The 23,023-nt window shown below is 35.3% G+C and overlaps 1 protein-coding gene across 1 annotated transcript in view; it reads right to left on the bottom strand.

Moving 5' to 3' along the window:
- KLHL1 (kelch like family member 1) overlaps window positions 1-23,023 on the bottom strand; it is a 190,584-nt gene that overhangs the window by 128,593 nt on the left and 38,968 nt on the right. Inside the window, exon 2 of the mRNA XM_064713523.1 lies at window positions 2,428-2,610. Coding sequence (XP_064569593.1) covers window positions 2,428-2,610 — 183 coding nt within the window. The remainder of the gene's footprint in view (window positions 1-2,427; window positions 2,611-23,023) is intronic.

Here is a 23,023-nt window from a genome sequence, read left to right as displayed (position 1 = left end):
TAACATTTCTGCAGTCCTAGATGGAAGTTTTAATGAACTTTCCAGCAAAAATATTAAGATCCATCTATCATTTGCAGTGACTTTAGTTCTTTTCTTCCCAGGACTTTTGATACTTCTTCAGCAGCTGTAGAATACCGCATTTCAAGCACAGCTATCTAAAACCAGTGCAATTAATGTAAATTGCCTTCACTCAAGACCACTAAATCATTGATGGCAAACACATACTTAATTTTATGTTGACCCATGTGATTATTACCTGATTAACAATTTTCATTTACTCTGATAGCGCCACTATATTTCTGAACAATATTTACTTCCTAAATGCACAACAGAAGTACATGGAAAATGAAAGCAGAGATGAATGATGCAGGAGAAATATAGAAACATTGCGTCAATGTAAAAAAATTGAATTAGAGAGGCCCAAAGGTCAGGCACAGATGAAGACAGCAAGGGATTTGATAGTAAAGAAGAGTTTCTGTAAATACCTTGGAAGCAAATGCAAAACTTTTAAAAGATTTTGTGCACTGCTCAAAAAAGCTTTATTTGGCACAGTCTTTTGTTTATTATGTTTGGAGGACAAGTTTAAAGTGAAATACCAGAGTAAGCTCTACAATATTACCGAAGGACAACTCTCTCCTATCTGTAATGGATCATGACAATTTCAGGAGGTTTCTAAGAACTGGAAAAGTCAATTTTCATGTAAATCCCTAAGCAGAAGGATGTAGCTACACATAGACTTGTTTGCCTCACCAAGATCATGGAGCAAATTTGCCTGGATGACACATCCTGCACCACTAAAAACAGTGAAGATAATAAAAACTGGAACAGGTTAACAAGAGAAGAACGTCCACAAGAGATGATAATTAAAAATTAACTATGTATGACCTCAATGGTCTAACCTTGCAGTTGACCCTGCTTTGAGCAGGGAAAGTTGAATCTGTAATTTCTAGGATTGTAATGACTACAGTAAAAGAAGCAGCTCACTGTGCTTGTCCAGATACACCTGTCTAAACAAACATAGAATAAACACTACCAAAACTTTTCCAGTTATTTGAGATTTGGAATTTTGACTACAGACCACACAGAAGTAGAAAATTACATGTAAAGGTGTCCAAAAGTTTATTAGAAAATCTAAATAGGATTAGGGGCATTATTTCATGGTTAGTCTTCTTATTAGGGCATGTTTTCAGCTCAGGATTTATATACACTGTAGAATTGAAATGACAAATGTGAAATTAAATTTACTACTAAAAGGTATGCATCCAAACTTGAAAAGCTGTATTAAAAATAGGGGAAATGAAAGAAACTAATTTACAAAACCCTATTATTTAAATATATGAATGAAGTTTCTGTCTGGTTTTACATCTCAGCATTTGGAAAATAACTTTGGCTCTGCAGTCTTATATATTGCATTTTTTTTTTCTTTTACTCGCTATTGTAGGAGTTGAAATATAGACTATTCAGCTTCTTTATTTAACAGGAATAGTCTCTGTGTCCATATTCACTCAGGGCAAAAGGAACTTTGTAAGATCCAAGTTGTTAAGATGCCCTTAGAGTATTCCTCTGCATCACAAAGTTAATTTGTGAGTTCAGAAATGCACTGGCTGTTTTTCTGACTTCCTGCTGGGAAACCATAATCCTGCTCTGAATTTAGTATCTCACCAGAGAAATCAGGATGCAAGCAGGAAATAGATTACTCTTGGTTTGCAGCCTTATGCAGAGTTCAGATGCAAAACTACTTGCTCACCTGGAAATTCTGAATTATTCTCTGTATTTTAATCTAAACTCTAGGACCATATTTTTATTTTCATGCATTAAATGAAAACCTATTTCTGAGATGAAAATCCCAATGAAGAAGAACTATTTTAAGTTTAATTTTTATCCAAAACCAAGTTTCATAAATACTAGCTGCTTTAATACCAGATAATCTTACAGAATTTTCGAAATTAAAATGTTCAAGAATTTTTATCCCAATAATTATAATTAAAAATAAATAAGAATTTTTTAGTTCATTGAAAGGCACAGGTCATAGGAAGAAAGTATTCAGTATTCTATTCTAAGTGCCTGAGAGACTCTGTACAACAGACTTATCACAGGGTCAGGATCTTAAGCTAGAAATTATTCTGTTCAGTGTAGCTGTACCGCGCCCCATTTCAGAAATTCACATTCTCTTCACATAAGAATAGCATCACAGCAGGGAGAATTGTTAGTCATACTCACCATCAGTTTGCTAGTTGAGTGCTACTTGAACTTTTGAAAGCTGTACAAAAAAACCCTCACCTTCAAAGCCCCAACCTTCAAACTCACCTTTTCCAGCCACTTACACTTGTGTTTTAAGAAAGAGGAAATAGGAAACACTGTTCTAAGAAATACACCGGCCCAAAACATTACCTTTTGTAATTTCAGTTCTTTCTGCCTATCTCCTACCTGTGTGCAGGTATCTTGCGGTCCCCAGCAATCAGGATAACATCACAGAGCTGCTGCTGCTTCAGGTAGCTCTCCATTTTCCTGAAGGTTTGTTCTGCATGGTGAACAGCCTGGTAGAATTCCTCGGAGCTGCAGGAATCCATGTCACAGTGGGGTGGCAAGGGGTGGCTGGCTCCTGACAGTCTGCAAACAGCAAGAGAAACACCAGGTTGGTAAGATGTGACCAAGTCGTGACTCCATCACAGCTTCTAGAATCTGACACACGCAAGTCAATGCATCCTTTGCCTGTTCTCATCACTTAAAGTACAAGAGAGAAAAATCTTACTGCATTGGGAGAGAAATGAAAAAAGCAATCCTATCTTTCCACTGATTGTGAGCAGCCACCCTAGTTCACTTTCTCAAATTCACATTCATTTTGCACCCCATGGGAAAGAAAAATAAAACTCTAATTGACTTAATTTGTAATGAATCCTGATTATTTTCCCAATGAAAAATTACATACCTAATTTTAATAAAAATATTTATTAATAAAAACTGAATTTCACCTGCAAAGATAGCAATGTCTACATTTAAAAGGAAAAAAAAAAACCAAAACAAAAACCTAAAGAATAAACAGGAGAAAAATGTTTTGCTTTTCACTATACAGACATCTATTCCTAGTTTGAAGTTACTCAGTTCAGTGTTGCAGTAGAAACTCAAAGTGTCAGGAAGCACTAGTCCTTGAGGAAATTATGAAACTATGCTAGAATTTTGAAGTAGTTCTCAACATAGATGATATCTTCTCTTTTACAAATATGTAATGAGATGGATTTAAATGAAAGCCTTAAGATTATATGTATGACTTGTAGTGCTGAAAATGAAGGATTTCACAGATGAAGCTAATTTTTTATTCTTCAGTAGATATATACAAAAGATTTACATAATCAATAGAAGAGCAATAGACAACTTATCTTTGTCCTGCATATGAAAAAATATTATAAATCAATTCAAAACAATCCCATTTTATATATTCTATTGAAATAGAAGTATTAAAGAGCACATAAAAACCACTTTTTATTTACAACAATAATACAACAGTTTCCTTAGTCAAGGTTTGAATTCAGTAGGTGCTACACACAAAAAATTATATTGAAAGATGTGTAAGAAAATGCAGTGTGCATTCCTGGTGCAGGGAAAAAAATTGAAAAGTGCATAAAAATAATCTTAAATATCAGAATGAAATGCAGCTATAAAAATATAAATAATAAAAAAACCCTACATTCTTGAGACATGCTAGTGATTTGCTTCTGAATTATGTTTTGTGCAAAAGTGTTCCACGTAGTCTCCTTCAGTCACTGTACAGGGTTCAGCAGGTTTAAGGAGGAAGGGCTGGTCCATCTTTCCACCATAGGAATCACTAGGCTTCTCAGCACTCCTTTAAAGTTGCTGGAATCCTGCATAATTGAAGGTGACGTGCAGGTAATTTCCCAGGGAACCAACACAGCTACTTCTGTATCTCACTCCCCAACCACTTATTCTATGCCATGTACAGGTACTAACTTAACAGAATCAGTTATGATTTAAAATTAAGTATAGTGAAGTTAACGTCACTTAAAATTCATTTAAAATAAGCAAATTCACTTTTGTAACATTAAGTTGGATAGCAAAAAATTATCAGTTGGATTAAATTAGTCGATATTTTTATTTTTATGCTGCAAAGGTTTTTATATACCTGAGCCTGTATACAGGGAACTGAATTGGCAAAATGTTATTAAATGTGATTTCTCAACAGAAACAGTTACAAAATGATGATTTAGAAAGAAACATTTGCCTAATTCTGTTACAGGTAATATTATTATACTGTCAAGTACTTAATGCCAGATATTTCCTCCTGGATAAAACAAACACATTCATTCTGTGAGTGACATAATTTGCATATGTATTCCTATCCAATCTGGATCCCAACCATGTTGATCAGATATCCAAGTTTATTTTCACATCTTTGGTTGATCAATTGATGCTTTCCCAAAAAACTCTACTGACAGACCTAAGCTCATTAGAATGGGCAGTGGGCAGATATTTCAGCTTTTTTTTTTCTTTTTATTTTCCATTTTATGTTTGCAGCCATACATAGATTTCTTTAGTTTTATTGCCAGAGAACTAGAATGTCAAGTAATTTACAAGAAATAAATTAATGCCTAATAAATGAGGTTGATAGGTTTAAACAGACATGTTTCTTCCTCTCCATTAGGGAATTTAGAAGTGACAACAGCAGTTCTGAGAAAGTAAAGTAACAGGAAAGAGCAGATCTTAATGGGTTCATATTGTTTGTTAGTTCAGGAGGTAGAGCTAGGTCAGCTTAAATTTGAAAATATAGGATACTAGTCCTGAATCTTTTTGCCTATTTAAAATGCTGTCTTTCCCAGGTCAGAAGAAGAGAACTATCCTGACTGAATTTATGCTGGTCCTGTGAACTAAGATTGCACTGTTATAAGCTTAGTCTATTTTGTTCTTGAATTGCTAGGCAGTGTTTGCCACAAATTTTGCTTTTTCCTGCTAGCCATTTATAAGCAACACTTTCTACCCACTAACTCAGTGTTTCTGTCACTTTGCCAGTCAATAAATGCTCAAAAGCAAGCCACCAAAAACTGAAGCATATTTTAAATATTATCATGAAAAATAGCAAGCAATAAGCTTGGTAGAAGACAATAAGTTAATCTTTTATTTATTTTCTAAGAAAGCCCAGATAAAAAGCCTGCTACTTATCCTATTCAGGAGCTATCTCTGTTTCATTATAAATGCTCTGTCTGCATAATCAATGCTTTAAATTCAGATAGCAACTTGTTAAAGTAGGAATTAGTCAAAGCAAATACCATTTATAACCAATTACCTGTTTGTGAAAGGCATATAAAGGTGCTCCAGGCCAATTAGCAATATGAAAATCACATTGTCACTTTGCATATATTGCTCTTGTTTAGGTGCAAACAAATCAAACCACAGATGGAGTGAGAGGCTTTATGATTGCATTCAGCAGCAATTCCAACACAAACTTGACTGAAAATTTCCGAAATCTTTCAAAACCCTTTTTAGCATTTGTGTACCTCAAAATCCTGTAATCAGTGAACTGGACAGACTCCAGGTGGACTATTTCAATAATCTTCCTCAGCTGGCAAGTGAAAAGCCTGAACTCAGTGTGGAAATTTCAAACATTTGGGAGTTGTCCAGCCTAAAACACTTTAAATGACTTAGTTAATAGCACAGAAATAAGGAAATCAAACCTTTCTCAAGATTACAGCAATGCTACTGAAGGGTGACTGCAGTGTGAGAATACTAAAAGGTTCACAAAAATTATCAACATTGCAAATAACCAATATTCTTAAAAGGTTTTTTTTTTAATGAAATGGCAAACCAGAGTGCATATTGCATAATAATAAAAAAAAGAAAATTAAAAAATCCACCTGAGCAAATTTGTACAGACTATTTTCACTGCTAAGAACAGTATCCTGCTCTTAAAAGAGAAATTATTAAAGAGCCTGAAGGTGAAGAGAAAAATCCAGTCTTTGAGCCATCACAGATATTAAAACAGTGTAAACAGAAATACAAAAACTAGAGAATCAAAAATATCTCACTCCAAAATGGTACTCTTTTACAAGAAAAAAACCACTGATTTGAAGAATGCAGAAATTAAAACCTTTAAGCTAAAGTAATGTCAAGGATTTAAAGAGAAAATGCCAAGGAAAAAAGAACTTCACACACAGATTTAGCTACTTATACCTTTCTTGTTAAACAATTAGTAAAACCGGTAGTTAAACCATATCCTCAACAAAAAAACAACAAGAAATAGAGAATTTATATTACTTTAAATTATACCACATTTCTCTGTGTAAACAGAGGCTTAGATTTAGAAATATTTCCATTCTGGAAATGATATTCATAGAGGTGCAGAAAACAACAGATTCATATCACTGTGTATAGCAGAAAACTTTACAGATTACTTAGGTATTTTAAATACTCAATTTTAATACTTTTTTTCTTCATTCCACTGAAGGCCCTGGCCCCAGATAAAGAACTCTTTAACCAGAAAATGTCGTATAATTTCATCATTACTGGAATATTAAACCCTGTCGTATTTAGCAGCTTTTTTTCAGTTTTCACTTATGCAGGATTGATCACACAAACTTATCCAGAACCTGTTCAGTTTAATTTAGTGTATATTATTGGGTACATATCCAAAATACATAGTCAAGAGACAAAATATATCCAGTTCTTCAGTGAAAGAAACATTGCTTTGCTATTTATAATTTGCAAAGCCAGAAGAAGTATTCCATATGTAACAGTGAAAAAAAAACTTCACACAATTCGTTCCCTAAAAATTACTTATTGAATGCTTGAAAATCAATAGTCTCTGGAATTGCACCATCTAAGATGGACTGTCAGAAGTCATGGCTCTCATTAGTGATCACTTGCAAAAAGGCAAGAGGGAGTTTCATAAAGACTAAGATTTCTTAGTGCAACAGCAAGGCTAAAGTTCTGTTTGTGAACAAAAGCTATTCTTTTAGTTCTGCTACCTGCAATCACATCTGCAACTACAGGCTCTGCCCAGACTTTCAGCAGGTAGAAGTGCCAAATAAAAAAATAATCAGAATATCAAACAGGACTTTTTAATTTTATCAGATTCACTCAGAGAAGAATTGGTCCTGTCTCAGAGATCCCTTCTCTATGGAAAATAATAAAAAAAAAAATAAAGAATCCAGTGAATATTTATGAACTCATTCTATAGATAAACTTGCATAATGTATACTTTACAATGGTATGCCCTCCTAAAGGCAATTTGTGAATCAAGATACTTGTAACTCATTCTTTGAGCACCATAAGGTAAAAGACAGTCATAGAACATCTGTGTGCCCAGCAAAATTGCAGCTGAATCCCCTACTGTTCTGTATTTCTGTACCTCCTAAGAGTATTACCAGACACAAGAAACAAAATACTAGCTACCAGTTTATTGTGTGATCCTGGACAAATTGTTTGAGGAGTTCTTCAGAAGCGCCGGAAGGACAATGAGAAGGGACTACAGTACCAATCAAACTGCTTCTATGGAGGAGAAAGAGTTCCCTTGTTTAGGAGCTGTATTGGATTTTGTAAGTGGGGGTGGGGTACAGGGGTGGCTTCTGTAAGCAGCTGCTAGAACTTCCATGCCCAGCAAAGCCAATTCCAGGCAAATTTAAGATGGATGTGCTGCTGGCCAAGGCTGGGCAAATCAGAAACAACAGTAACACCTGCAGTTGGTGGAGAAGGAGGGGGAGAAGGGGCTCCAGGCTCTGGAGCTGGGATTCCCCTGCAGCCTGTGGTGCAGACCATGGTGAGGCAGCTGTGCCCCTGCAGCCCATGGAGGAACATGGGGATGCAGAGATCCAACTGCAGCCCATGCAGGAGCCCCACGTCACGGCAGCTGGATGCCTGAGAGGAGGCTGTGAACTCGTGGGAGCCCTGTGGCACTGGCAGGGACCTGCAGGCCTGTGGAGAGATGAGCCCATGCTGGAGCAGATTTTGTTTCATAGGATTTGTGACCTGCTGAGGGACCCACGCTGGAGCAGCCCATGCCTGAAGGACTGCAGCCTGTGGAAGAGCCACTGCCTGTGGGATGGACTTATGGTGGAGAATTTCATGGAGAACTCTCTCCAGGGAAAGGGAGAATCAGTTCAAAACACTCTCAGTCAGCTTTTTTCTTATTCTTCACCAGATAATGACCTAACTTAAGCTACAAGCATAGACCCCTCTATTGCCAGTGGTGATTAACCAAAACATAAAAATTCCAAAGCCTCCTGAAATACCAGGGTTTTTACATTTCAGTTCTTTTTAAAATGTCTTAATTTTGCCTCTTTTTTGTTGTAAAAATAAAAATTCAAATACAATTAATTTAATTAATGAAAAATACTAAAAAATTTAATTGTTCTGGAAGCAATTACTTACAGAATTCAGTAATATTGATGACAAATGCTTTAACTTCCCACAGTCTTTCCCCCTTTTTTCCAGATTTTATTATTTTTATTGATGAAATTAGTTTGTTCCATGTCCTATGCCTTAAGAACCACTTAAACTGTTAGGATGTTTGGTTCATTCTTTAAGTATTCAATTGATCCTTTATCTCTGCATACTTTTTCATCTTTTGTCCTCCGCAGTCTTCTAAACAAATACTTCAAGCTTCCTATTTCCTCTTCTCTTTCTCCACAGTCCAGTGCCCAGTGTTAAAAATAGCATAAGCTTTTGCTCACCTCTACTAGTACTCCTACCAATATTGAGCTCTACTTTCTGTCAATATTACTTTCAGCATCTCTCTCCAATACTTACAGCTCCCAGCAATTTAGGGACTGAATGGGCTCAGCAGTCCAACACAGCTTAGACTGATATTCAAAAAATGGAATTTCCAAATAAAGACAGAGTGAGCATCAACAATTATCAATAGGATGATTTCAAACTTTCAAAAAATTAAAATAACATAATATAATACTTGCAGAAAAATTAAGTATATGTAAAATTTGAAGTTTGTTGGTTTGGCAGTTTTAAATTAATTCAAAGGTTGAGGGGTTGGGATGAGGGGGCTTTTTTCCTTTTTTCCACATTGTAATACTTTTATTTGACAAGGTAAAAAAGTTTCATTTTGATATTGTTTTACATTACAACTATAAATTGTCTTTAAAGATACACCAAAATACTTATCTCGGATAGCTTTTATCAATTTTATTCACTTACGAATTTTCAGGAAGAAATAATCCATAAAAGTACTCTGATATGGAAGCTTCCAACTGAAAATTTACAGGTCTGTGCTACTAATGGAGATATTCACTTTCCAATTTATGTATTCTGAGAGGTAAAATGAAAGATAGCTCAGACAGAAATGGTGCCATTACTGAGAAAATATCCATTTTATATAACCTTTCCAGTTAAAAAAATTGATAGCAACTGTTTTGCTGAAGTTATGCAAAATTCCCCAAAGATGATTTGAGCAAAGAGCAAGTTTGTGGAACTGACTTAATTTAGTTTCACATATGATAACTGATTCAATTTGGTCTTTTAAGATTAATTTTGTATTTTGGAGGAGGTTTTTGTTTGCTTCATATGCATGTGTGTGTGTTTTTGGTTCAATTCAGAATTTCAGATCTCATTTTAACAGCATTTGAGACACCTAATTTATGACTCTAAAGATCACTCAAAAATCACCATCACAAGCAAAAAACCAGTTAACTTGGAGATATTTATTTAATTTACTAACAATCAGAACAGAGGGATAATGAGAAATAAAACATATCTTTAAACACCTTCTCCAATAACTCCCTTTTTCTGGGTTTAACTTCACTCACAGTTTCTCTGCTTTCTCCCCCTCAGAAGCACAGGGAGATGGGGAATGGGGGTTGCAGTAAGTCATCACACTTTGCCACTCCTTCCTCCTCAGGGGGGAGGACTCCTTACACAGAATTCACAAAATCACAGAATGACTGGGTTGGAAGAGACCTTCAAGATCATCAAGTCCAACCCATGACCTAACGCTCAACTAAAGCATGGCACTGAGTGCCACATCCAGTCTTTTTTTAAACACATCTAGGGATGGTGACTCCACCACCTCCCTAGGCAGAAAATTCTAGAACTTTATCACCCTTTCTGTAAAAACTTTTTTCCTAATATCCAACCTATATTTCCCTTGATGAAGCTTGAGATTGTGATCTCTAATTCTGTCAATTACTGCCTGGAGAAAGAGACCTACCCCACCTGACTACAGCCGCATTTCAGGGAGTTGTAGAGAGTGATAAGGTCACACTCCTGACCTGCCCCAGTGTGGGTCCCTCCCATAGGGTGCAGTCCTTCGAGAACTTTCAGCATGGGACCCCCAGGGTCACAAGTCCTACCAGGAAATCTGCTCCAGTGTGGGTCCCTCTCTCCATGGGTCCACAGGTCCAGCCAGGAGCCTGCTCCTGCACAAGTTTCCCATAGAGACAGTGTCCTTCAGGGATCCACCTGCTTTGGCCTGAGGCCCTCCCCCAGCAGCAGGTGGATCTCTGCTGCCTCATGAACCTCCATGGGCTGCACCACATGCTGCAGGGGAATCCCAACTCCAGGGCCTGGAGCACATCCTCCCACACCTGCACTGACCTTGGCATCTGCTGGGCTGTTTCTCTCACAGGTTCTCACCTTTTTTTTCCCCCCTGAAAAGTCAAAATATCGAAATCATTACTTAAAGAGGATAAATACAAATTAAAACTAAACTAAAAGTTTTTCTTTCCTGACTGACAGCAGAGTTGCCTGATAGGATTTAAGACATTGAATATTTTGCTCTATTTTGTTCTGTTCTGCACAACATCTACCAATCAAAGGAATATTTTATTTATTTAATACTTTTTCAAATCCATTGCTTCTTATAGTGCCTGTGAAAAGTAACTAAGATCTCATTGTGTTTCTCTCACCATGTAAAAATACAATTTACTGTACTGTAGCACAGCAGAAAATTCATACCTAAAATCATTCTCACCCTTTCTGAAACTCATTTCAACACAAAGATGATCATTTTATAAACTCTATTTCAAGTTCCAAGCACATCCTAAAATCCAGAGAAAAGTGTTGAAGGAAAGCTGATTTTTTAAGGTTCATCATACTGGTTGTGCCAGGCACCTGACAGCCATAGTAATAATGGTACCACTACAAACCTCTGTCACAAGTTAGCAGCCATCACACCATCACACTTCCTTGACAAATCACACTTTCTGCCCTCCACCCCATATCTTCAACCTATTCTGCCTCTAAATAGTCTTGCTATGCAACAGAAAAAGATGCTGGTTGGACTGCTCTCTCCCACACACAGCTAATGCTGCATCCACTGCTTTTTCAGCTTTGCATCCCCAAATAGAGGGAGCAGTTTGTTCCAGCTGTTCCTGGAAAACCAATGATTAACTCAAACAGAGTTCTCCTAGCTACACACAGTCACATTTTAGTGACTGGGAAACATACTGATATATTTTACACTTTCACATTGCTGACAGAACTTTCTATTATATTGGATCTTGCTGTATGAATTTATTTTTTGTATCCTGAAGAATACAGGAAACAGAGAGCCTACAAGTATAAAAGCCCTGCAAACAGATACCAGGTGCATATAAACCTACACTATTGAAAAGTTACAGGCCTGTAGTACTAATGGGGACATTTCCTTTCCAATTTAGGTATTTTGAGAGGGAAAATGAAGGGCAGCCCAGGAAGAAATGGTTCAATTACTGAGAAAATCCATTTTCTATAACCCTTCCAGTTGAAAAAGGTTTTAGCAACTGTTTTGCTTGTGCTATGCAAAATTCCCCAAAGCATGCTTTTAGTAAAATGCAAGTTCAGTAAAAGGCAACTTGCTTCCTGAAAGGAGGCACCACATTCTTCCTGAAAACACAATACAGAAAAAAGCTACACAGGAAACCTTAATTTTTAAATACATACACCCAAGAACAATCAAGAAGCACAACCACCTTTTCTTAAGTTGCTGACAGTAATATTTCTCTGTTTCTAGCTCAAGACTCAAGCCAGGCTGCTTCATCAGAGTACCACCCAGCTGCTCTGCTTTCCTTCCCTCTTTCCTTTTACTATCATAGCAGTAGACAAAATTCCTGCTGAAAGAAAACAACTTTGCTTTAGACAAGGAATAAGCTTCTTTTAGAAGTAAGGTACTTCTTTAGATAGGCACTCTTTCTCCATTATTTCCGAATCCCATCAAAATCATTGCTCTCATTCACCATGATCAGTTAATGAAGATTTTGACTCTAAGTTGAAATAATAAATAAGTAAAACTGCACCACTGCAAAAATGAAATCCCTTATATTTGTGAGACCGTTTGCTTCTCATTAAAAATAACCCCAAAACCAAAAGTTGATTCATTGTCTTCCAAGCCTCTTATGCTCCTATGGCAAATAAATACATAGAACAGAAAAGTGTCCAGGCAGTATCCATCACAGGCATCAAGTAGCCACAATGCATTCATGCATATTTTAATTACTCAGTCATTGATACAATGGGAATACATCAGCTCCATTATGAAGACAGACTGACACCATAAAACTTTTTTAACACTCTGGTTAAATATTTTTTAGCATTTTATGATTCCCCATTTCTACGAACCAAAAGTTGAATGAAAAGAATTATTAGGACTCGGAAATTCAAAACTTAATTTAACTTAACCTCAAATTCCCTACAGAAGTGGAAGTCCTCCCAGTGGGAGTTATCATCTGGGAAGTTTGAGACAAATGGTAAGACTGTTGTACAGGAATCTAATATTACTGTCCTGAGCAGTTAAATGCCTGACAAGCAGAGGAAGAAAACCAAGAAGTAGGTGCCATAGTGAAAATGAGAAAATTTTCTTTCCTTTCTTAATAGCTCAAAAAATTAATGGAAATATATTGTATACCACTGTGCACTATCAGCTGAATAGAGCTAGCAAAACCACAGGCTTCACTCCCTCACAAAGTACAGACTTTCAGTTTCCTCAATGCCCAGTCATTAAAACATCTTATTCCAGATGACAAACTGCACTTTGCCTTTGTGGTTTACCTAAGTGGTCAAACATAACACAACATAGTTCTCCTACATCATTCAAGTATCACCACCCAGCATGTATGGAAATACTTCCAAAGAGAATGAGATTTTTACAAACATACACACTAAAAACTCAGAAACTGATGAAGCCAACACTACACACAGGAGAGTTTTCTAATATACTATGGAGGAAAACTCCCATATCTTTCAGGGAGCTCTGGGTATAATTCCATAACCAGCTGCTATCAGTACTGTGGATTCTTCAAGAACTGCCACTTTAAAACTACATAAAATCAGTGCCAGTGCCACTGTCATAGAAGCTCTCTTCTATTTCATGCTACTCAGAATAATCCAACTTCAGATTATAAAAGAGACTTGATTTACTAGTGAGACACCTAAAATAGAGCTGCTTTTGCTTCCTTCTGCAACAGTGCCCTGTCTTCTGAATGGATGGCCTGCATTATGCCTAAGAGAAACGCTGGTGTCATGTGTTAACTACCCAGACATGATGAATGGCCATTTCTATATGAATAAATGAAGCAAATTAGCTGACACAGTTATTCAGAGTGGGCACAAAAACATACAAGGATGCACATCTCTTTTTTATTAAGAGATTTTCTTCCAACATTTAATTTGCGACATAGTGACTTTATATAAACAGAAGTTATATATGTGAGTGATAGCAATGACATTCAAAAAAGGATAAACAAGTGTTTTATGAATATTGAGCTTAGGACATATTTCCATAAAATTTCATTGTTCTACTATATTATGTACTGATATTCCACAGCATAGGTAGCATGTCCGAGCTTAAAACACATTATAACTGAGATGGAAAACACATCATAGACCACTGGAGGCTGAATCTTTAAAACTCCCAGATGAAAATTCTAGTTCATTTAAGTACTGCACTTGGTGAGGTGGGAGATCACAACACACCTGCCCTTCAGTAAACTGTATGAATGATTCAGCCCATGTCCTGTTGCAAGACAAGCTTTTATAGAGCTTGCAGCATTCAGTGGGAAGCAGCATACAAACTCTTCCTGCTATTTGTTACAGATCTGTCAAGTGTCATATATCTTTTGGTGGCTCTCTCAAATTTCACAGCACCTGTAAATCAGTGAGAAAGATATGTCTGAAATACAGAAATAAATTGTAGGTGATTTTGCCCTGCTGTTTTGAAGTGTCAGTACATTTTTTTGCTAATCTTGAAAACACCAATTAAAATTGACAATTTGGTGAATCCTGTCCAAGATGAACTTGATGGTTTCAGTTTCTACACTGCAGGATCACTAAAACACTGAATTTAACTCGCAAGCAATTAAATTCTACATATTTCATAATAGCTACCACTCATTAACCCAGCACAAACCCAAGCTGTGTTCTTCATCCTATGATCAATATGAAAAAGGTCTAATGAATTTTTCATATGCATGCATGGTGGCACAAACACCTAGCCATTAATATTGCTTTTGTCTAATGCAGTATTTGTAAAATTACCATCTAGAGAGGCTCAAATCAGGCAATAAGAGTGATATGCTAGACTGAACCAAATAAAAAGGTAAGTACACATACATCCACATTAAATACTGCCCTTAATTTGAAAACTTGTAGGTATGAAACCTCCAGTCAAAGCCTCACAATTATGTACAGTTACGGAGAGCTACAGAGCAGCCTGTGGCATAATTAATGATTACCTCACAGAACTGAAAAAATCCCCAATGTTATTTTTTTCCACATTACTGATTATGATTTTTTTTTTAAATCCAAAGTGTGACACAAACATAAAAACAAAACTTAGAATTCTGATTTTTTTTTCCCACTGAAGCAAAGGTATTTCTTTGTACCTCACTGCCTTTCGCTTAATTTTTCTTGAAAGGCAAAGTAGCTGAAATACTTTTACTCTCTCCTTCTCAGATCAGTCTGTAAAACCCAAAGTAAGACCTTTCTCTGGAGAAGGAATCAAGAGCAGAGCATTAGTGCTCCCACCACAGATTTAATTGTAAATAGCACAAAGAAGCCAGACCTTACTGATCAGGAATTTTGCACTTTTTTTCTCATATCTTTGGAGAGATACAGATATGAGACAGTTCTGCCTGCTAGTCTGACACAGGTGGAGGTACTTCCAGCCACACACAAGAAAAAAAAGCAAGCTATAAAGAAAGGTGTATCTTTTTTTTTTCACCTGCCCTAAATTAGCTAGTTTATGAGGACTTGAAGTCTGATGGCTTTTATGGATCTCCATTTTGTGTTACTTAGTCTTTAGCATTTAAGGAACCTGAGAATCTTTTTTCATCATGAAAGAACCATCCTTAGGTCTTTCAGTACTTATTGCAGCAACAGTCTCCTTTGGAAGCTGAGCTACAGTGATGACAAAAGGAATGTCTACATTTCTGAATAACTACATCTGTACCTACATTCTATATAATGCAACACTGGTATAAGTGAAAAGGAATGTCCAGGAGTTTTTTTTAACAGCACCGTGTATGTTTCCCATTTCTTTCTCAGGCTATTGCATCACAATTGTTTTGAGGCCATTCTCTTTCTTTTTCTTTCCCATTTAATATTTAGACAGAGAACAAGAGAAACAAACTGCAGGTCATATACATAGAGATTAAACCTATTCACATCTTTTGTGAACCTTCTGTCACATCTACTGTCTCAGAACAGCTTTAAAGCATGATAGCAATGATTATTTGGTATTTTTCCTTTAATCCATATGGAATATTCATGAACTTGTCAAGTGTTTTAAAAATACCCACTTGTGTTACAAAATATGTAATCCCCTAATTTATCAGGTCTACATAATTGTAAGCATTCACTCCTAACTAGCTTCAGTGAACCCCACACCATTTCAAAATTAAGAACTACTGACTAGAATAAGATTTATTTTAATTAGACTCATTATAAACCAGGCTAATTTGTACTGCATCTCAAAAAGTGTCTGCCTAGTCAAGTCTCAAGTCTATTTGATTTTTTTCTTGCATGTACTCACTTTTGCTTTCTGAATATGTGCTTTCAAATGTCAAGCTAATTTTAGTACATATGGAATAATTTTCAGGGCCTTCCATTCCCTGACTATCTGAATCAAACTTCATCTATGTAGAATAGTGTAGCTGTGAATTACAGTACTATTCAAATAGTAGTTAAGACCTTTGACTGATAGGTTTTTTATACTTATTTCCGTAACTTTGGGATAAAATAAAATTCTAGCTCAAGTATACTTGAAAACACAAAAAATTAAAGTACATACCATTAATAAAGAATTAAAAATATTACATCTTTAAGAATCCCTGCAACCTTAATTAAGCTATAAAACAACATCAAGATATGAATGACAAAGTCAAATTTGGAACAATTGTTCAAACTTCTGAGATCATTCTTGAATCAACTAAATGGTTTTATTATGGGATATTCATTCAACACAATTAATGTGATATCCATCGGATCCAGTATCTCTGGAAACACACTTAAAAATGACCAGTGATTGTAGAATATGACTTTAATAAGTTGTATGACTATAGAACTAAGTAAAGGAAAATATCTGAAACTCTGCAAAAATATGTTAGAATTCTAACTCATGAATGTTCTCTTCATCACAATACTAGGTATTAAAATACATTGCATTGATAATACTCCTTTATAAAAATATTATAATATTATAAATATTAAAATGTTACAAAATGTAGCAGTACATTTGACTATTATAACTTATTAATCTTTCTTGAGCAGTCTAATATTAAGCAGAAATGAGAAGATTAATATAAAAACAGAACAGAAATGTACTTCTAATCAACCCACTTTCAAAATGTCTCTAACACTGTTTATGTCTGTACCCAAGATTAGAAAGATGGACAAATCAGTAAAAATCTTTCTGTTGATGAATTGCAAATACAACAGAACACATCTGAGTGCCTTAAAAATAAATAAATAAATGCAAAATTAAATTATGTTTTTAAACTAGAAAGAATCCAGACATTATCCAAATTCAGTAATAAATGATATATTAAAGCCTATTTAGATGAAGGTAATCCTACTTAGACAAAAAAGCTCTAAGAATATATTTAGTGCTGTTCCTTTATATGACTCAGAAGATATAGAAAGTCCTGCCTACTGCAAGGAGCATGTTTCTTATGCTTCAGACTTGAGCAAGCTACTACCAATGTCCCTCTGGGATTAAACAACCAAAGGTCATGAAGATTGTAATCAAATAGGTGCCACATTCTTTTAGATTCATATTTAGAATATTGTGGGGTTTTTTACTGCATCAGTTCAAATGGAAATTATGCCCATGAATACATATATATATATATATATATACACAGTCTTCACCTGTGTTTTCTAGTACACTTTCAAAACTGTCAAATTAAATTAAATTAAAACAAATTTAAAATATTAAAACAAACTAAATATCCAAAAAGTGAAAAGCTGCTGATGCACACAGACCTATAGATTTACATAAAATTTGCTTTTTCAACAAATCAAATCCAGTAATATATAGAACAAAACATAGAGGCTCAATGAATATTCTTCTTCAACCACTTGAAATCCAGTCAAGCTACAGACATACTAGTATGATTATAGTGAATCAATTATAATTAATTACATTGGTGCAACAAAACCAGTCTTAATCCATGTCTAACCTCACCATGTTTCATGTAGAGCCCAACAGAATATGCTAGCACAGGGTTTCTCTGAGAGACCTTTTCGCCTGTAGGGTTTTTTGAGGACTGTTTACATCTGCCTTTAAATTGGAATAGGTCTAGGGCAATCTCATGTCAGTAAAAGGGACATGGTAGGTTCATCTCCTCAAGATTTGCTGCTGTGTGGCATAATTCTTGCTACCAGGGTATTCCTCCATATCAGCAGTCTGAGGGGGAGGGAAGAAGCAAATTAACAGGAAATCCTGTCCTTAGTTTAAAAAATTAAATAAAATTTAAAAAAGAAAATTAAATAAGCAGACCAACACTCCCACCTATAAGTAACTGATTGCAACTGAAATATTTTAAATAGCGTTATGATTTGTACAGACTGTCTAGTCCTGTGCACTGCCCTGGTAGGCTCATTATTTATTCAATTCAATAGCTAATATTCATTAGCTATAGAAAACATTATCTGCTGCCATATCCATTTATTTGCTTGAGATTATTTTGCTGAAAAGCCCTTTCCAGTCATGACTGAATGTTGCCATATTTTTGGCAGCTGTAAGACAAAAGAGAAGGCATTAATGCTGTAATTACTAGCCTAACTCTAAGAATGATCATAGATATGACAATCTTTCACTATTGAAATTGATGCCTGGGATGAGCAGTTTACAAAGTGCATATTTAAAGAGCCCTAATTGTGGAATTCATTTCATTTAGTTGTCACTTAAAAACCCAACGTGTATAAAAAGGTTTTATAAGCGGAACACATCAAACTATCATACACATGCTTAAGAGCAGAATGTGACAACTTGGCAATGTTATGGCTCAGTCTCTTGGCCAGAGATGTCTGTAGGCTATGAGAACTTTGCTGACAGCTTTCTTCCTGTACCTGAGCAACTTGCCTTCACAAACTTAGCAGACAAATCAATCCCTGTAACCATGACCCAGGTTCCATTAGGAATGCTGTAAAACAAACACAAAGGTATCTGCCAATCTTCTTATTCTGAAGTGAAGATAAATGATCTTTATCGTGGTGTACCACTGGACACCATGCAATATTTTCTTTTAACAGGAAGTAATGTTAACTATAATTACTTTAACAACAATTGCTTGATTATGCATTTTTTTCATGGTTTATCAAAAAACACACTGACAACTCTAGTTTAAAGTCAAGAAACTTTACTCCACATCAGTAAATTCCCAACAGGGCTTTTCTGTTTTTTTTTTTTTTAGTAGAGAGGACCTTTAACTTCTCACTAATAAAAGATTAAGGCAGCACACTTGTATTTTTTATGCATGTTACGGTGGAGTACAATTTCTTTATTTCCAAATTATTTTGACAAACCTAATATTCATTATCATCACATTTTAATAGCTAGAAACTAAAACAAGAGCTACTATTAAACAGAGCAACAAAACAGTATATCTTCTCTTTAGACTGTGTGGCCATAATAGAGCAGTTACTAATAAATGTTTGTTAGAAAATTGCAATCATGCATACTATATATTATGAAATTAGGTAAAATTGTGTATGAGACTGGCTCTTATTAACTAAATACACCTGCTAATGATTTTGATATCTGCCAAGATTTGCTGTGATGGAGAATTCAATTTAAAATATTGATGTGTGCAAGCCCACTAATTTTTGGGCTTCTCAGCTGTTGTATTTGGGCATCTGTCAAGGATGCATTATGCTATTGGCAGGCACAGATTTCCAGGATTCATATTTCATTGAAACTTTTCCAGAGTGCTTGACGTGATCTTTTTTTCTCACTGTCAAAAAGAGCGATTCATTCATCCTATAATGATATGAAATCTCTCAATCATAACATGAAATTGCGACAGATTGTAAAATACCAGTCATTCTTTCTGGACAGACCTTTCTGATTTAAAACGCCACCACTGACAAGGAATCAACAGAAGTTATTTCAAAGGTACAAGCAACACTGGGAGAAAAAAGCCCCACAAAACAGAACAAATAAACCAACTCTGTGAGTTTTCTTCCAAAACTCTGCTTATTCAAGATTATTCTAGTCGTGCATGTATGGAAGAATCCCATCCCTAAAACATCACCAGAATATCTAAACACTCAAAAAGCCTAACTTCCCATCATTATATGCTGCCTCTTTAAAAAATTCTTGAAATGACATTTCATTATCACTTTTCTTGCTTTCATTATAGTATGCTCACCTTCCTTAAGCAATTAATGATGACTTTATCATTATGGGTTTAATTTAACACAAATTCATTAGTAAATTATATATGTGCATGGCTAGCACAAGTACATAATTAAAAATATCATGCACAATATCATTCTATTTACAATAAAATACAGTAAAAGGTTATTGGTTTGTGTTTTATTTATCCACTTTTTTCCTTGGCAGTACCTCTTCTGATGAGTTAAAACCACTGGGTTTAATACAAATTAAGAAAAATCAATTTAGTACATAATTTCTCAAGCAATTCAGATTATAAAAATATTTAGGAAATCATTTAACACATTCGTTTATTTAGCAAGTTGATTATACATGACAGAACTCCTAATTCTGTGGAAAACCTTCTGCACTGTTGCTGAAATGCAAAATAAGTTTAAACTAACACTGAACTCAAAGGTGTATCCATTCCATATTCTTGTGTTACAAATCACACATCACAAATTTACCTTAATACCAAAATGCTTTCATTGAAGTGCTTGTCAATTCCAATGCTGTGCTGCTATATTTAGGATACAACTGCAATATCTGAAAACACTTTGGTTCTAATAGGAATTCTGAATGGTGGAATGCACACTGCTGTGTCACCTTCAGCTCACCCCCCACCACATCCTGCTCCCCAGTGGGAAGGGGAGGAGGATCAGAAAAAGGTAAAACATGTGGGTTGAGATAAGAACAGTTTAATAGTTGCAATTAAGTTATGATTATCAATAATTATAACATAGTCATTAAAATAAAAGAGAATAAAACAAAAGCCAGGAGAAAGAAGTTATGCACAATGCATCTTCTGGATGTCTCCGGCACCCAAGCTCAGACACCCCAACCGCCCAGTTTCTGGCACCTGGATATACCACAGTCAAAAGCCACTCTGCTTGCTGACACAGCCCCTGCATTCTTTATCTCACACCACAAAGAACCTTGATTTTGTTCACCAATTCAAAGTGTTTTAATGTAAGACACATTAAAAAGTTACGGAAAAAACATGCCAACAGCAATTAGTGGAAAAACAGCCACAAGAGTGCTTCTCCCTCACGTAATAATACAGTAATCCTCAGGCTAAGAAATATTTCCTCACATGGGCATCATATAAGGCTCTTCAAGCAGTAGAGGACAAGACATACAAGTATAGCATTAAAACTTTTCTTACAGTCCTTCAGTGGTAACCTGAGACACAGAAATTGGAGGGACCATTTCCTTAAAAGAAAAGTAAAACCTAGCCTTTTACCTTTCATTTTCCACACTCCAGAAAAACTATTGAATGCAGAGAGGGAACAGACCATTCAGGCATCTGATGTGCCAGAACATTTTCTCTTCAGGGTTTTCCTTTGACTTTAACCTATTAGGTATTTCTATATTTATATATTTTTGTGCATAATATATATGAAAACTCCCACATACAAAATGTATGTGCATGCATGTGTATACACACAGATACATATTCACTCATTAAGAACTTTGGCATAGCACATTTAGCTTTAGCTTAACACAAAAAATATTCAGCGCAATTTAAAAGAAGGAGTGAAAGCAAAATTGTATCAAGCACTGTTGGCAGTATTACTGAGCTACACATGTAGGAGAAATTCAATAAGGTCAGGAATAATCTGTGAAGTTTCAAGTGGTTCACTGTGAAGTTCATCTATTTCACATGCATTTTGCACAATAGTTATGACCGTAGCTGTCAGATCAGAGCATGGATAGCTGTAATTAGTTATTCTTAACAATGCTTTGAAAGGAAAAAAAACCCAAACTTCCAAGGATGCATTGTGACCTGACTGCACTGTAAGCTCCATCATCTGCCTATTAAATTCTAGGTACAGTTGAAGATGGTATTATGGGTCTCAAGGATTGTATGGTTAAGACATTAGTTCTCAGAAGATACCAGTAAGGCACTGTGCATCAGTTCAGCCAAGTTACGTTAATGAACCCATGGTAGCATTATCTTCATCGGATTTTATGTCAAACTATTCTCAGACAGAGATTTTAACTCACCTAATTTTGAAAAATGAAAAAATAAATTTCTTACAATGCCTTTTCATATGTGATACATTTAGCAAAGGCATAAATATGCAAGCAACTGACTGCTTTAGAGCTCTTACATTCAAAATGAAAACAGATTAAAAGATTAACACTAATGTAGCACATTATGACTTTATATGACCCTTCATACTAATTTACTCTTCCCAACCTAATATTTCTATTAAACTCAAATATTATCTAGATAAAGTATACACATTCAACATCATCGTTCTTAAAAAAATGCTATCACTACTAACTGCATTTTAGTATTGGAGAAGCTGTGTCATCAACACATGAAGAAGTATTTGAAAAAATCCAGGCCAATAAAAAAATTATGCAATAAATGCCAGAATTAACCAGATCATGTTTGTAACTTCACAAAATGCTGTATTTTCTCTGTAAATGCTGTATATTTTCTGTAAATAACAAAATGTAGGCAACCAAACGAAAAAAATTTCTATAGCTTCATAAATATTAGTAAACAAAACATACCAGAAACTGTGCCTTGCAATAGTTAAAACATAGAGTCATAAAATTAATTAGGTTGGAAAAGACCTGTAGGATCATTCAGTAGATTTCTTCTTTGTGTTCCATCACAGCTTGAGGTGGGAAGCAAAAGGGTTTAGTATTTTGACAGTGGGATGGATCATATTTTGAAAGCTCTTGGAGGATTTTTTACAGAAAGAAAAAGGATTTGTCTCAATTGTCATGTCGTGTATTCTTGAAAGCCTGTGTGTTCAAACATACCAGCAGATTACTCTGGGCTACAAACTAGCTTCAAAGCTCACAAGCAACTAGCTTAAGCACATTAAACCAAGGAGCCAATTTAAAGAACAATAATATAAATAATGTGTGGAAAACAACAAATTATTCAAATAATTTTCTTATTCAAAAAATCAAAGCATTCAAATAATATTAAAAGGCTTAATGTATTTAGGTAAAAATAGCCATACACTTGAATGTTCACACAGCTTTACAAGCAGTCTGTCATTCTTCACCCAGAGAGCCTATCCAAGAAAGAAAGAGGAAAAGAGAATGGAATGCTAGTTATTAGCAAAGGGAAAGGAAAGACTCCTAACTTCTCTGAGTTTGTAACACTAATCTTTCCAGTAAGGTTTTCCTTTACAGTCCAATATGCACTTTTCACTGTCATTGCTTACTCAATGGCATATGTGTACTTTA

The sequence above is a fragment of the Zonotrichia leucophrys genome, chromosome 1, assembly GCF_028769735.1.
Source record: "Zonotrichia leucophrys gambelii isolate GWCS_2022_RI chromosome 1, RI_Zleu_2.0, whole genome shotgun sequence".
NCBI classification, from domain to species: domain Eukaryota; kingdom Metazoa; phylum Chordata; class Aves; order Passeriformes; family Passerellidae; genus Zonotrichia; species Zonotrichia leucophrys.
Note: the sequence above shows the minus strand (reverse complement) of the source record. Positions and strands in the feature narration are given on the sequence as shown.